The sequence below is a fragment of the Pholis gunnellus genome, assembly GCF_910591455.1.
Source record: "Pholis gunnellus genome assembly, chromosome: 22".
In the NCBI taxonomy this organism is placed as follows: Eukaryota; Metazoa; Chordata; class Actinopteri; order Perciformes; family Pholidae; genus Pholis; species Pholis gunnellus.
Genome location: NC_136549.1, coordinates 13,033,871 through 13,050,939, shown reverse-complemented (window position 1 = coordinate 13,050,939; position 17,069 = coordinate 13,033,871). Strand labels below are relative to the sequence as shown.

The 17,069-nt window shown below is 43.8% G+C and overlaps 1 protein-coding gene across 1 annotated transcript in view; it reads right to left on the bottom strand.

The window, feature by feature from the left end:
• Positions 1–4,196: 4,196 nt before the first annotated feature.
• Positions 4,197–17,069, bottom strand: part of apaf1 (apoptotic peptidase activating factor 1) — a 37,589-nt gene continuing 24,716 nt past the window's right edge. The window contains exon 27 of the mRNA XM_079183500.1: positions 4,197–5,840. Within this exon, the coding sequence (XP_079039626.1) occupies positions 5,694–5,840 (147 nt within the window). The 3' untranslated portion in view covers positions 4,197–5,693. The remainder of the gene's footprint in view (positions 5,841–17,069) is intronic.

Below are 17,069 nucleotides of genomic sequence, written 5' to 3'. Positions count from 1 at the left end.
TAAATAATTGCCTCAATAAAATTCCTAAAAAGGGTCAAACGAAATTATAATTTACATTAAATAACCTGATACCCAATGGCAGAATTATTGTGTAAATATAAAGTTATTAAAAGGGGTCAATAGTGTTATGAGGTCTGTTTTCACAGCTGACATGTCTTTTGTACTCTACTGTAGACTCTCTTTCATTCATTCATTCATGCCTTCCAGCTGGACAGATGAAGAAGAGGTAACCCATCTCCCCCTCCTCCCTCCCCTCCTCCCCCCTCCCTCCCGTGGTGTGTCATTGGGGGGCTGCTGGTCCGGCTGGGTGAGCTACTAGACGAGGTGAGACACAGGTGACCACAGCATCTGCTCCTCCTGGGCCCCATTCCATTTCACTTCAATCCTCTACCTCGCGTCCTGACCAGCAATAAACTACAGTCTAAATTTCTTTTGACACTTCTCCGTCCTGCTCTGTGTTTACGTAGCCATGGCTGTGCTTCCTAAAATCGGTCCCCAAACCATCTGGGGTGAGGGAAGGTGAGGGAAGGTGAGGGAAGGTGAGGCAGCGAAAGAGAAATGGGAAGCGGCCCAACGGGGAACGACTTCTGGCTCTCAGCCCTCTGGCTCCGTGAGGGAAAGCAATAAAGGTGGTGCGCAGCTGAGCCAACAGCTGACTGAAACAGGAACCAATGTTTGGCCAAGGTCAGGAGAACACACACACACACACACACACACACACACACACACACACACACACACACACACACACACACACACACACACACACACACACACACACACACACACACACACACACACACAGGGTGAGGATGTAACAGCAAAACAGGGTCAAAAGACACGGGGGAATGATAATGTGGTGACCCAATACTCATGGGTGCCAGAGAGCAGACGGTCGACACTCGTGTGTGTTGCGTTGTGTTTTTGGGCTGACTGCTGAGGGAGCTCTGTAATCAGTGTAGCTGCTGATGTTGGCAGGTGTCACCAGGCAGGTACCAGGTGGAGAGCACGGTCACAGGAAATGATAACGCTATTAACTGACAATTTCACAGACAAAACAATAAATCAATTAGGAGAATAACTGACGTACTAATTGTTCAAGAAAATACTGACGGCTTTATGGAAGTTTAGCCCTATTACATCACGAACATTGACTCAATCGCTGCCACACATTACAGTTACAAGCACAAACTAACACCTCTCTCTCCTGATGCCGTACATGTGTGATAATATCTAAGCTCCCCATCCCCCACCTTCTCAAAGTGTCGGTATTGTTGGCTGGCCACCAGAAAAATCTGCTTGCAGGATTGCACTTCGCAGAGCCACGAGCTTGAGAAAACAGCAAGCAGTGAAAAATTAATGAGAGGAAAAAGAGGGGAGCAGAGAAAATAAAAACAAAATAAGTCTGCGCTTCCCTCCGGCTTCCCGTCTGCTGCTAAGTTCTTTTTGAACCATTTTAAACCTCCTGGGAGTCCACGTGCGACTGCAGACCTCTCCCTGGGAAACTAGGGCGGTTTAAAGTCGCATTAGCCTGCACACCTAAACCGATACTGCTGTTAAATCAGGCTAGTAGGCCTCTGAACTTTACACTTTAAATGGATTGTTAAAGAAGACGCCGTTATCAAAAAGGTGCATACAATCCGAACATCCAAAACAATTCCCTGATTTCATCTTTTACCGTGACTTTGTGTTCCGTGTTTGCTTTTATCCTCCGAACAGTTAGCCTACACATTATCAAATCAGCAGCGGACTTATTTCTTTAATATTTCCTTAACAAGGCCGACAATATTCAGGAGTTCAAAAGGACAAAGCCTCGGCGCCCTCTTGCTCCCGGTCACCATCAGTGTGACAGACATCAGAGCCTGCAGGAGGGGAAACCCTGGCCCAGCTGCAACCGAGAGGGGAAGGTGGTGTCAGCAGTGTGTAGACACACACAGACAGCCAGATAGCTGTAATTACTTCAGCGGCAGACAAAGATTAATTAAGCAAGGAGCGAGCAGAATTAATGAGGTTAGCGCACACCTCAACCGGTCTTTAAAAAGTTCACACCATTCCCCGCGGAGACCGCAGGGTGTGTAAATGCAGGCGTTGACGGAGATGCGCTAAAAAGAAGAGGAAACGAGTCATGGAAAATCAACATTTGTTAGTTTTTCCGACTTTTAAAAAGCCCCTTTTTGAAAGAATATAAAGTATCAGGCATGTTTAATTCACACTAATAATCTTGGCAAAGCAGTCCACACAGTTGTAGTTGCGAGGAAAAAACGCTGAGATCAGCAAGCTGCTTGTTCTTTCCTCACGTATAGCGCCATGGCTAACTGGATGCTAAAATCAGACAGCTACGCTTTCTTTGCACTAATGCAAATGTGAGTCATCGTAATGGCTGGAACATGACTTAATCCTCCTTCTAAATCATGTGCGTTTCACGCAGCATTCATCCAAATACACCACCTACGAAAGACTCCACCTAAAAATTTGGCGCGATGATTTCTTTCCTCTGTTGAAACCACTCAAAAATTCTGGAAATATCGAGCTCAAGACATCACTGAGGATACACAACCCCACGGTGTATAGGTTTGTGCAGCAGAAAGACAGGCCCGCCTTTACATCACCCACTAAATTAAGAGTATATAAATAGAAAGCACTGAAGTCTAACTGACAGCTGGCGACATTGCATTAGAATGTCATATGGCTGCTCCAAGTCTTGCGCCGCCATTGGGCCGCTTCCCAAAATCTGACTGGCAGCCACGATGCTCCGCGGCGCCCAGAACGTCTAAAGACCCCGAGACAAATGGTTTCAAGTTTACTGTCAAGAGGATAAGAAGGTAATGGCGTCCTGTTTTTGGCCAGATAACAAGGCCTCTTGTTGTGTGCTGGTGCTCTTCAGTAATCTAAATCTATGTAAAAGAGGACAGATTTATCCACGAGTATTCAGAGCTGGTGCCCGAGATGAAAAACAGGAGGTGAGATCACGACAGTCATATATTTATTACCCAGGGAAAGATCTCGGTACGAGGTTAGTTGGGTTTCCTAACATGGTCGTTGTTACAGCAAAGGGTGGGTTTGATTTTGTAACCTTGATCTTCATAAGCTGCGATACTACACGTCAATGTGGTGGTAACTGATGGTCACACTCACCTTTCCTGTTAGCCCTCCACACACATCCGTCATTACATAGAAATCTAATTAATTAGGCCCTGATGAATCACGCTAGAGCTTTATCAATCACGTATGCCAACACATAACTCAGCTGAGAGTTGGATCCCAGCCTTCAACCGGTGATACAAGTTCACTCAAAATCCACTGATGGATGTGATGACAGAGAGGTGTTAAAAACACACACACACACACACACACACACACACACACACACACGAATGTGAAGACCTCGTGTCATGGCGGAGTACACAATGAGTCCCACATCTATTCATTAGGTCACTTGGAGATCAGGCAAATACAAGGTATGTAATAGGAAAACAAAATGCATGTTTCAAATGTTCTCTAAAAACTGGACAAAGTGCACAAAAACAATCACAATCAACCCAATTATATATTCTTAATTTATGCAATTTATCAGTATGAGGAAGTTGGAAATACCTTGAACCAGGTTGTTGTGCAGAAGCTCGACCACACAGCAGTTACGATTCTTCTGTCCACAATTTGGAGAGAGAGCCACACTGGTGAGTTGATTGCTTCTTCTTCTTCGTCTTCTTCTTCTTCTTCTTCTTCGGTATTCTTACTGTAGCTGCTGTTTTTTTTCATTTGCAACTCGTATTTTCCTAGAGACTGTTGCATTTTTTCCAAGAACTTGGACAAGTCTTTAGCCCGCTTCCTCTGCATTAGTTTTCATCTAGAAGCGCGCCATCCGTTTTAACCGGAACGTGCACCTTGTTCATTACACCGTGTTTGTGCCGCAGCGCCCCCGTGTGGCGGGGAAGGCCACGCAGAAAAGCACAATAAGATGACGTTAATAGAAGTTATTTGTTTTCAAGAAAAACTAATTCCAGAAAGTTTAACAGGCTTTCATTTTCTGCATATAGGACAACTAACTTTCAACCTCTACTGAATACACATTTTGGAGTGATAGATTCACAGATTCTCTGTCAATACAAATACACAGACTCATCAACGAAAAGGAAATAAAATCCCTCCTTCTGAACGGGGACAAAATCAAGACAGACACATCTCATCATCATAGCGTGTGTAGTTTAATCTTTTATAAATTGCACTCGCATTACACCACACCGCATATAACAGAGTCAATAAATCCTGAGCAGACATCAATATTCAGCAATTCTGTAAGTCAGAGACCTCCTCACTGGAAGGAAATCTGTTGATTGAATTTATGCAGACTTTAACAGCACCAATCTAGAAGAGCACAACGTGTAAATGACAGCAACATTGTTCAGAAATGTTGAAACGCATCCTTACGGTTCTCCATGTGCTTATTACTCCTACTGAACCAGGAGTCTGTATCATCCCCACTGCGATGAATAGGTTTGACACTAGGCCTCTCCGTCACATACTTGAGAATAAGCACTCATATGTACTGTCAAATGAAAGTAAGGATACTTTATCATGTGTCTGAACAAAGCTACATGAGCAAAGTCTTATATTAAAGATTGTAACTCCTGCTTCAAAGTGCTCAGAACTGGAAAAGGGTCAGTAGTTGGACAGATAAAAACGTGTGTAAAAAGAGAGATAAAAAGAACTGGTACAAAATAAAAATGGTCACATTTAATACAGCACTAAAAGTGCCCTTTAACATTAGCAAGTGGAAGTTAGATTATAAATTATGAATCACATACTGCAACATTCTGATCTAAGTTCAAAAGTACAAACAGTTCAGATGTACAGATAGACTCCGAATGTTTTGGATTAAATTCCAAATGCCTGATCGTTAAAACTTAATCTCGCTATCAATTTTTAATGTTCGTCAAAGTGCACCATAAATTCCATCTCTGCTGGTGGATAGAAAAGGGCAAAACCCACGTACACAAAACCTACATGCCCTCCAGTATTCACATTCAGACTAAGGCTGCTGCAGGGTAAATAAAAAGACCCAAAACTGTTCATAGTGACGACCAAGTTTAGACCGGACGCACAAGATTAACCATCAAACACAAACATGATGACGGTTCAAAAACATCACAGCGTTAGACGAGTCAAATGCAATTCATGACTTCTAACGAATCAGCGGTCGTGCTTGATAGCGCACATCACATGCAATAACATTCAGCCCTAATGCAATATGGATTAACATTTATTATTCACATTTGATGTAAGGATGGCATATCTTTAGCCTGTTGGTATTAACCTCTTTATTGGGCATTAATGATTCAAAGGCCTGATCGTCACAAACGCTGCTTTTTAATGCACCTTTCCTTATTTTTATAGAGAGAGATTTTGCTCTATTTTATCTACAAAAGCTATGTATTTGTATCTACTGTCTTCATCTTAAGACTCTTTGCGCTGCGATGGTGCATCTACACTCCCAACAGTTGATCTTCGATGGTGCAGTTTTTTCTTGAAAGCTGGTGTTACTGGTAACTGGTAAAGTAGTAGCGCAGTAGAAATGTAAACGTAGTATCTGAGAAGTGTTTGGTTCGAAACACCTCTGTGTACAGTCTGGAACACTGTACATGTAGGCTTTGCACAAAAATAACTGATGTAGTGTTTGCTTGGATTGCAACGTCTCACACCACCCTCTGCAGGATGTAGAGGATGCCGATGCTGTCGATGGTGACGAAGGTGGAGAAGTCGGATGAGACGTGGATCCTCTTCAACGCCGTTCCCGTCGTGAAGAAGGTCTGCAGGGCCTCGCCTTTCTCCACATCCCACCACTGGACAACAGACGGAGAGAGAAAGACAGAGAGACTATTGAAACGCGTCAGTGTTGTTGCTCACCTGGAAAAATAATCGGAGAAGTTGAAGGATGTCCGTTAGCGAGCTTTGTAGGTGTTGATACCACTTATCACCGCTTTTCCAAGATGCTCCAACTATAAGCCCATCTTTCTTTTTCTTTTTTGGCTATGATAAAATCAAACATGTTTAAAAGCTATTGCTAATGCATGACCTAGTTGATCCACCGTAACGGGCACAAGTGGCATTTATCTGAATTAGAACTCTGGACAAAGACAGGAAGAGAGAGAACGACTAAGAGCTTTATATTTGCTGCCGAGGAGACCATGATGAATTGAATAGTATTATATTACCAGACTCAAACTCTCTCACACACACACACACACACACACACACACACACACACACACACACACACACACACACACACACACACACACACACACACACACACACACACACACACACACACACACACACACACACACACACACACACACACACACACACACCCCCACCCTCGGGCTCCCTCAAACACACTGATACGGACACACACATCACCCCCACCAGTTTTCATAAGTAATTCCGTTTAATCTTGGTTTAAAGATGACATTTTGATGATTCATCAAAGGCACATCAAGTCAATTTAGTCTGGCGTGAGAGTGTGTGTGTGTGTGTGTGTGTGTGTGTGTGTGTGTGTGTGTACATTCAACTTGGACAATAACCATAATAACTCAAAACAGTCCCTCTTCCATCTAAAAAAAGACATGAATTTAATAATGTCGTCTGTTTTTGTTCTAAAGCTTTAGTGGCTCTCTGTGTGTGTGTGTGTGTGTGTGTGTGTGTGTGTGTGTGTGTGTGTGTGTGTGTGTGTGTGTGTGTGTGTGTGTGTGTGTGTGAGAGAGAGAGAAAGAAGGCCAACTCCTCAGTCTCTCGACAGACAGGCGGACAGACAGAAAAGGTGGCAGCAACAGATGTCTAGCTTACAGAACAATCCTAACACACACACACACACACACACACACACACACACACACACACACACACACACACTCCATTAATCATGCAAAACTTTCCACATCATTAAAATGGAGCTCATTTGCATATCCCTGATATGGCAGTGAAACACGATGTATGCTTTAGGTTTTCTCCACTTGTTTCCCCCCCAGATTGTGATGCTGTAGAGTGTGTGAGTGTGCGCATGCACACACTCATGGCCCCGCATACTTCGGTTGCTGCAGGGGGTTGGCCCCATTTCTGCTGACTAAATATAAATATTGGGCTTGAGCTGGGTCGGAGTTAAGTTATTTCCTGGTTTGACATCTTTACACAGGTCAGATCCAACAATAAACCGACATAAATGTTTTGTTGGGCTGCTGACCCGCAGGTATTAATATTTCACTGCGTTTTCTCTGCTCATACACGCGTCCCTCTCTGGCCCTTCTCTAGACTCCCCCAGGAATCCCACAGTAACACATTTTTACAACGCACGCTACGCAACATACTTAATGCAAAGTTAATGTACACAGCACCTCGATTCATCTGTGTGACTCGACTTGAGAGTGAACATGACGTGTAGTCAAACTAATTAAGTTCTTGGTTTCTAAACGCTTCATGAATAAACAAACGTAGACCGAATCACAGGCTTAAACACGATTAATCACATCCTCTGAAGATTACTGGACTCACAGCATGAGGTCTTTGATGCACACAGGATGAGAAACAACTGCATCGTGATCATTTATGTGAACACGGGCGGCAGCAGCCGTTTCAGCACGTTTCATTTTTATCCCTACACGCTAACATACACTACAGTACATACTGATTGTGCTATTTGTCTACTTTTCTTAACTTGTAAAAAACATTTTCTTGTCTCCCCGACATTGCAGCGTGCTTCTGATCGATCACTGACTGAGCCGAGTCAGACCGATCTCAGCTGTTATCAATGAAGTTACTGGATGTCGGTTTGAAAACACATGGCCTTTACGGTGTGATGCAACACCACACCTCATTTTCCTTTAAGCTTAATATGCCCAGTTTTTTATATATATATATATAGCATTAAAATACAATAGCTCTACACTACATACGAAAAATCCCTGTTAATGCGCACAAAGTTACTTGAAAGCTCTTTTCTCCCCCCGGAGCCTCCACTATAAAATACTGCATATGGACAGTTTTGACGTCCAAGAGCATCCACGTCTGAAATGCTAATCCCTCACCCTGTGGCATATGCAATTTTTAGGTTGACTCTATGTGAAAAGATCAAGTTAAATGAGATTACTCCACAGAGTCGGTTAAAGATGAGCGCTAAGAGGCTGCACAAGCAACGACGACAGAGAGGCTAAACATCCAGTACTGACGATCTGAAAAATAAATAACGGGCGGTTTTCATCTCGTGTGCGAGCATGGATTTTTCTTTCAAGGTCACAGAACGATACCTGCAGCATCAAGTCGGCCTCAATGTGAAAGCACTGAATGTCCCCATGTATGATTTTGTTGGACAAATGAAGTGGTCTTTGTTGGAGGTTGATAACTCAGAGCATCAAAGGCTACAACGTATACTCTTTGTTTGGTACAGGTCATTAAATATATACTCAACCTGGATTGTTTCATCCAGAGATGAAGAAAGAAACGGAAGATAAAAGCTGCGATTGATAGAAGGGTAGAAACAGAGGAGGGAACGAGGCGCTTGGTTAAAGCTTAATTGCATCTGAATGCGAGGAAAAGATGGCTGCTGGCTGCCGAAACACTGACAGCTCAGACAAAGAAATAATACTCAGATGCCTGCATGTATAAATACAGAAATAAACAGCCGAACAGACGAGGGAGAGAACAAGTAGAGTCGAAGAACAACAACACCGAATCCCGGGACAAACAGAAGCAACAGACGAATGATGAAACCCTGTGACAAAACAAGAGAATAAAAAGGGGGGAAAAACAATCCACAACTCAAACTGGTTATAGAAAAAGGGGATTAGCAGAGAGATGCGATGCACAGAGACAAAAAGCTGGTGTTTGAAAGTGTCAGTTGGCTCGACGGTGAAGAGAAATGTGTAGACAGAAAGTGTGAAAATGATGTTAGCTTCAGACTGGATTTACTATGAGGGGGGAAAAGATGACGGAAAATCACTACGTTGAATCATTTACACCAGAGGACGGTGACGAGACTAGACTGGATGCCGTGCATATTTATGTAGGAGTGGGAGACAAAAATAAAGAAACGGTGAGATTTCTTTGGCTGAAGATAGAGAAAAAGCGGAGAAAATCAAGGTGCACATGGGGAGAGAGAGGTAAAAGATAGAAGACACACAAACACAGAAAGGAGCACTGAACAAAGCAGCAGATTCAGATTGAAGATGTAAAGATCACATCTGTCATAACAACAGCTACACACAAGATAAGTCTCTTTTCCAGAAGGTTTCGTCCTCTCTTCTGTGAATACGCAGCAGTGTTGTGTGTGTGTGTGTGTCACCCGGTGCCCACATCCAGCAGATGTGCTGATACTGACACCATCACTGTGGAGCCGCTGATTTATGGGAGAGCTAGCGTTGCGCTAAGATGCTACGTGACCATACAGTTTGTGTGTTGTTGGCGTAGAGAGGACATTACCCCCCCCCCCCCCCCCGGGCGTGTTTACTGTGTGTATTTGTGTATTTGTGTTGGTTGTTCTTCACGGCGGACTGAAATATTTTCTGAACATCCAGCGCATCCTTCTCGCTTCCCCCTGTGCTGAGGCTGCTGAAATTAACTCAGACGATGGTTTCGGAAAATGGGCTTACGACAATGTTGAGCTCTACGCTACGTGAATACTAATGCCAGGCGCGCACACACACACACACACACACACACACACACACACACACACACACACACACAGATGGGACTCAGTGGAAATGTTTATTGAGAAAAGACGCGAGTGCATTGGCATGTAAATGACCCACTCGTGTGTAGATTATCATCTAAAATTCATTTTACGAATGCAGGTCATATCAGGGAATAATATAAGTGAGATTGAATTGATCACTTCCAGGTGAAAACATGCCGAGTAGGAGTGAAAAATAAATCATTATTATCGTTTATCGACTTTCAGCGGAACCTAGTGTTATCGATTTACTTTAATTTAAGCTTGATTTTTTGACAGAATTAGCTATTCCAATCAAATTCAAACAAAAACTTCATTCCATTGAAAGGTAAAACGACGGCAATGATAAGATAAAGGGCACAACAGTAAAAAAGTACATTAAAACAACAATCATCAATCTACTTAAATATAAAAGCCGACAAAAACAGATAAAAAAGAGACAAAAGAAAACACTAAAATTAAACATTAGCAACACAACAGAGCAGTTTCATAACGAGGCATCTATTGGTCAGACAGGAAGGATAGTTTGGAGGTTTGTGGTGCTGTTGAATCGTATTGTGTTACAGGTGTTAATATTTAGTGTCCCCATGCAATTCAACAGCACCACAACCTGCCACATCCAAAATATTCATTAGCACCTCCCTCAGCGTTATAACCTTCACGAAGGGAGGATTTACTGCTGTAATAAGCTGCACTGATTTCAGCTCGGTGTGCTTTATAAAAAGGAAACTGAGTGCACATCGGTGTTGAAAAAAAAATATGAATGATGAATTTCAACCACATCACAAAGCCATGTGAGGACTGAATGAGTTAGAAAAGGATTGTATTTTAAAGAACATTGATGTTAACATACACATATGTCATCCGCTTTGGTGGAAACGCGATGACTGAACCCACTGGTCACTGAGCTCTTATCTATAAAGCCGTTCTGCATGTTCAGATAAGCTCCCTCTCAGTGTCACACACACACATACACACACACAAACACACACAAACACACACACAAACACAGGTCAAAATGACATGCCGGGAATGCGAGTAACCCCGATTCATTTCAGCTAACAGCGGAGGAGCACTAAATCTGCTCCGACAGGCGCTCGCCGTTGGTTCTCCTGAAGCTAAATAGGTCTGCTTATTCGGGCTACCTGAGGGAAAGTCAGCCCCGCTTACATAACGGAAATACCCGTCCATGTGTGTTCTTGTGAGGGCCGGAGAGATGTGCTCTAGGTGTGAACGGGCGCACAGTTGCGTTTTTCGGGACGGGTGGAGGGAAGTAATTCATCTTCCTCTTACATAAATAGCTTGAAACAGAGTCCAGGGGGAATAGGTGCAGTTTTTACACTTCATAGAAAATCGTTACGACTCTGTAGCCAGCAGGAGGCACACAATGGAGGGAGGCACACAATGGAGGGAGGCAGGAGGGGCGGGAGATTAAAGAAAGAGGGGAAACCAGCTGGAGTAGATTCAGGCGATTTTGTAAGGCCACCTCCATTTCAGAAAGAAAAAGTGGGGGGAATTAGTGTCTCTGTGTGTGTGTGTGTGTGTGTGTGTGTGTGTGTGTGTGTGTGTGTGTGTGTGTGTGTGTGTGTGTGTGTGTGTGTGTGTGTGTGTGTGTGTGTGTGTGTGTGTGTGTGTGTGTGTGTGTGTGTGTGTGTGTGTGTGTGTGTGTGACCAGGCCAAGAGTCTTGCAGAGAGGGAAACAGTGTGACACTGAGGTTGAATTATTCATCCAAGGTTCTATCCACTGAAATATTGATGCTCAGACGATCCTCCACGCATCGTTCTCTCACGCACGGTCTTTCATTTTCTGCCACTTGCATTCCTTTATTTCCACGGGCAACACTTTTTCATCACAGATTCATCACAAGTAGAGGAAAAAAAAAAAAAAAGGGGGAAATGAATATGGATTGTTGGGAGCAGGGAAACTAAAAGTGAAGAGAGATCTTACATCCTTGGATTAGAGAGATTGTTACTCCTTCTGTTTATTGTTCTTTCTCTCACACATCTCGCGGCACACAGAGGAAGAGACGGGTCCATAAAAAGAAAAACAAGACGGATCAAAAGACGATTGTGCCGTAAATATGAAGCTGGAGCCGGCAGGCGGTTAGCTTAGCTTAGCTTAAAGACTGGAAACGGGGGGTAACTGCTAGCCAGGCTCTGTCAAAAGGCAACTAAATCTGCCTACCAACACCTGTAACGCTCACTAATTAACACATTAGCGCTTCCTTTTAATCAAAAAACAAAGTGTAAAAATGACAATTCGCTCTCTTGCTGGAATACATGAGTATTTCTTGGCAAAGAAAAATGTCAAACTTTTCCTTTTTACACAACATTTGTTTGTGGATCAGATCTTTTATGAACACTTTTATGGCAATGGTAGTTAACAGCGGCATGTCACGCAAAGGCAACATCAACAAAGACAGCAGACCAGCTGGTTTGGAAGGATGGAGGGTATAGTGTGTATAATATGAGTGTGTGTGTCTGTGTACATCCACGCATTTTACAAAGCACACACCACCAGCAGCCCCCTCCACCTCATCCTCCATCACTGATCTCCCATCTCCACTGTGCCTCATTTCGTCTCTGTGTGATTTGCACACACACAAAGGCCCTTCTTCTGCAGCCAGAGAGACAATTAACCCTGGCTTAATGAGCAACGCAGAGGAAACGACTACCTCCTAGAGACAGATAAATATTTCACCAGCCTGTGTTTATACCCCAAGCCTGACAACAGGAGCACGGAAACCAGGGCACATTCATTCCAAGCTCAACGCTTTCACAGTTCTTCGCTTCTTGCTTCGTCTCGCGTGGAAGCGACTGAATGTGAAGTCGAGGACCTAATAAATAAACACATCGACTCTGGATGCATTTTGACCGCATGAGGAAGAACGTGTGCGTGTTTAAATGCGTCTCTGGAATAAGACAAAGAGAAAAAGGATGGGAGAAATAGAACAAAAAGATTCGGAGGGAAAAGATAAATGCACTTTCACGAGCTGCTTTGCCTCTTGTGAGTGTGTGCAGGTATTTTTAGAGGCAGGTCTTGCTGCTACGCCGGAGCAGCACTGCGGGGTGCTTACTTCTCAAACAGCGTGACGGGAGAAAAGCATTGAATGAAATCAAAAGTGCGAACGCGGCCTGAACCAACACGGTGGCCTGTTACATTTGCATACACGTCCCATCAGAAACAGCAGTCATCAAAATGTGTTATTTCCATCTACGGACCCATTCTGAAGGAGGTGGGGGTGCAAATATCAAATTAAAAGCCAAGTGGTGCAACTAGCCTGTAAACCAACATACAGAAGCAATAACACCCAAGACGAGTTATCTTTATGTTGCTACGCAAATGTAAAAGCTGCTACGGGATCATATGAAAGGCTAATGAACCCTATGAGGGAACTGAGTCATTGCTGTTGCAAGTAATGTGTCCAGGAAGTTTTCTTCAAAGCAGAGCCTAAACATTAAAAGAGAAAACTAAAAAGTCAGCCAACTCCCTGGTTGAAACAAGAACTGACGCAGCTATTAATAAAGTATATCAATAGACTATTTTTAAAGCGTCCTGTGTTCATGTCTTTAAAAGGTTTTCTATTCGGAGCATTAATAGAGCAGCAAACAACTATTTGCTCTGTAAAAATGTAGTGGAGTAAAGGCGTCCTGAGCCGAGAATGAAGTTGCTCGCCACGTTTGTGTGTTGTAATCTGAAGTTCTCTGTGCTTTGTTTACATAGCCGGTCCGGCGGCGCGTGCATGTTAGCTAGAGAACGCCATCACAACCAACGGCATCGTCGCGGAAGCGTACCCTCCGGTTAGCACCGTTAGCTCGGTCAGCACGGTTGCCGTTGTTAGCGCTGTTAGCTGCTAGCCGTCTCCATGTTGAGAGCCGTTGGGAGGAAATAGATATGGACTAAATTTTGCATTTAGCACCTTTACGTAAAAAACTAAAATAAACTCGACACTGCAGTACATCTTTCCTTGCTACAGCACCAGACATGTGTCAAAACTCTCCTGCAGGTCTGTCCTGTACGGAACACTAACCCGAGGAGATAAAATATTTATATATATGGCACTCAAAGTCAGCCGTACTGTAAAACTGTGACACAGCAATGAAAGCTGAACTGTAGTCTGTGAGTCCAATTCAGTCGGAAAATGTGGCAGTTTTACAATATATCGGACTTTAAAAGCCTGCCATGATTTACCTTAAACCACCCGGGTCTGAATGCGAGTGTGTGTTGTTGAAGTACAGGCCTGTGGACATACAGTTTGAGCACTAGAAGTGAAATATTGACGGGATAAATCGAGTCTAAAAGTGGCATTTCTCTATGTGGGGAAGGACTTTAAACTGATGAATTACTAATTCATAAAAATGCACATATGTGTAGTTAATGTAGTTAAATATGTTCCTGTGTAAACAGGCGTTTTACTGTAAGAAAAAAAAGATCTTCAGCTTTGTTCTCGCTGGACGAATATACTGTACAGTACTGAAGGTGTAGCTACTCAACCGCAACGAGGCTGGGACATACGATACAACTTATATACAGATTTGTGTTGTTCTCATTATTCTACCAATTTTGGCAGCACCAAGAAGTTGTTTGACATTCTGTCTCTCTGATTCATATTCTGCACATGTTTGCACTTTACTTACCAAATATTGTCACGGTGTTTCTCCTTTTTAAATTATGACACCTATTTATTCCATCTCTGTGATTCCTGACAGACCGGAGTGACCCGGCCCGATACAGATGGCAAACCGATGATCATGTGGCATTGTCTCGCAGGTAAATTACCTCTGTTCTGTGTTTCTATACGAACCCTGACCTCAAAAGGTCAGCCGACACACTTAATTAAATTAAAACCTAAACGCTGAAACCTAAATATTTCGCACTCATTGCCTATTTTGTTGTTATTTCGAAATGAAATGATTTCGTTATGACGAAAAGAACATGCATCAGGTTGTATTACTGACTTCTGGAACAAGTCTGAGGCAGCGGATGGCAACATAACTCTAGCCTAAACCAGACGAGTGAACACTTACTGATGTGTAGCCTCGAGAGATAGCACTGAGGTCTTTGCCAGTAAGGGAGGAGAATGGAGACACATTCACTAATAGCTTGGTAAATCTCATTATACAAGAGTTTTGACTGCTCGACACCACATCCATCCCTCAGAGAGGCTGATGGCTGTCCTTTTATGCGCAGCCCTGCACCGCCCGCTGCCACGCAACTGTGTCTTAATCTTTGACAGATCCTCCGTCCATCAAATGTCTCTTGAGGGAAGGTCAACGCAACCTTCGCTCCTTCATTTCATCACATCTCCCCGCCCTCCGTCCCCGCTTCACTTTTGAGACTTGCTTAGAGCGCCGACCGGCTGTTACGGTTCGTTAGCCGCCGAGGCCTCGTTAGGATGTGCTTAACGATGATGGCAGAGAAAGCAGGGGAGCGACAGACTGAGACCTGACTGGGTGAAAGAAATCTCCAGTGGTCTGAAATGGCTTTAAACTGACCAACAACATAAGCATCATTATTTTAAAAAAGCATCACATGCAGATGTGTGATCATTTAAATAGCTTGGGAGCGTTGGGGAGAGCGGCTGTAATCCTAATGGTCACAAAAGGTGGACAGACAAAGAAAATGACAGCAGAAAGAAGGTACAGGTGTGAAACAGAGAGAGAACATTAGAGGAGAGCACAGAAAGAGCAGGTCTGGTGGGAACCCGGAGAGAGAAAAATAGAGAATGAAAGGAAGGGCAGCCTAAGAAGGTGCGATAAGGTGAAATTGTGTTTCTCCCTTGCTCCTCCATCACAGGCTTGGCTGATAAGTGATGTCTGACAACACTGGTGGCAGGGGAGAGCTGTCATCTAAAACACTCCCATCCATCTGGGGATACACTGTTTGGAAGTGTGTGTGTGTGCTACAAATGTCAGTGTGGGAACATGCGAGTGAATAAGAAAAGCAACAGTGAGTTGCTTCTGTCCTGTTCCAGTTAAGAGTTGACATGTTCTTCACTGGGTTGGACGCCATTGATGAATCTACAGCTTTTGGTCTTGTAGTTATACGTCTTTTCGACCATTAGTGGCTCCGTGGAGCAATGTTTTGATGAGCAATGTCACTCTTTTTTCCATATCTTGTGCTCTACTGGCAGACTAAGTATGCTGCTGTCTTGATGCACATTGCTGCCAACGGCAAAATGTCAGTAAAGGAAATATATAATAGAGCGTACACGCTAGATGACGTCCTTCAGTTTCACACCGTTAACGCCGGCGTCAGGTCATTTGAGCTCCCCCTATGGGGGGGGCACATCGCAGCAAACAGTACTGAAGTGAAAATAATATAATTATATTTCCAAAGCAACAACCCCTGGGAGGCCAGGTACAGTCAGTGGTATCACACATTTTTAAAGTTGTGTCTGACTAAAATAAGGCCTCCTCTCAATCTCACATCTCTGCTGGAAACCTGTCATCACTGAAGGAGGTGTCATTTTGAAATTGAAGTGACAAAATACTTTGATGAATTGAGATTGCATGTTAAGTTTCCCAACAGCCAAGGAGAGAAGTTGCTGTAATAGCAACAGATTATTAACAAACCGAATGGATTATGCTTCTACATGGAGACGGTAACGTGTCGTATGCGCGGAGCAGCTAGCCGGTGGGGCTAACACACAGCGATTCATATGCACTAACAAGCTCAGATAAAGGATTCCTCTCCCAGATTTTAGACCCTTAAATGCCTGAAATCATTCAGGGTATGATGGTTGCATCATTCACTCCAATCAAGCTGAAACAGCAGAACTTTTGTGTCTCTGTTCACTCAGTAAAGACACTTTTTGCCCCTGAGAAACTGTTCCTAATGTAAAAATAGGCAGTTTGAGAGCTCCGTGTCAACATCTACAGCATATTGCCGGTTTGTTTGCAACATGACGACTTGGTGTGAATTACTCTGGGCTGCTGGCCGTGTGTGTGTGTGTGTGTGTGTGTGTGTGTGTGCGGTCAGGGTGAGCCTTTTCACACCAGCCGCCTCCCTCTCGGATCATGGCACTGTGACAGCTTGTCTCGTAGCCTTTACGGAGAGTGTGTTTGCGTCAAGGCCAGGTGTGAGACAGGTACAGCCTTTCCTGGCACGACCCGGAGCAGAAGGGAGGAGGACTGATGGGAGTCAGTGTGCGATGTAACAGCCTCTCTCAGAGGGCTGGACGGCATCACTTCATCACACCCTGACACACACACACACACACACACACAAACTTACACACACACACACTTATCCGCTCGCAGGCATGTAAGCTTATAATTTGACAACCAAATGCACCGCCACAAGCCCATATGTTGTGGTTTGTATCATGTGAAGTGAAGAATC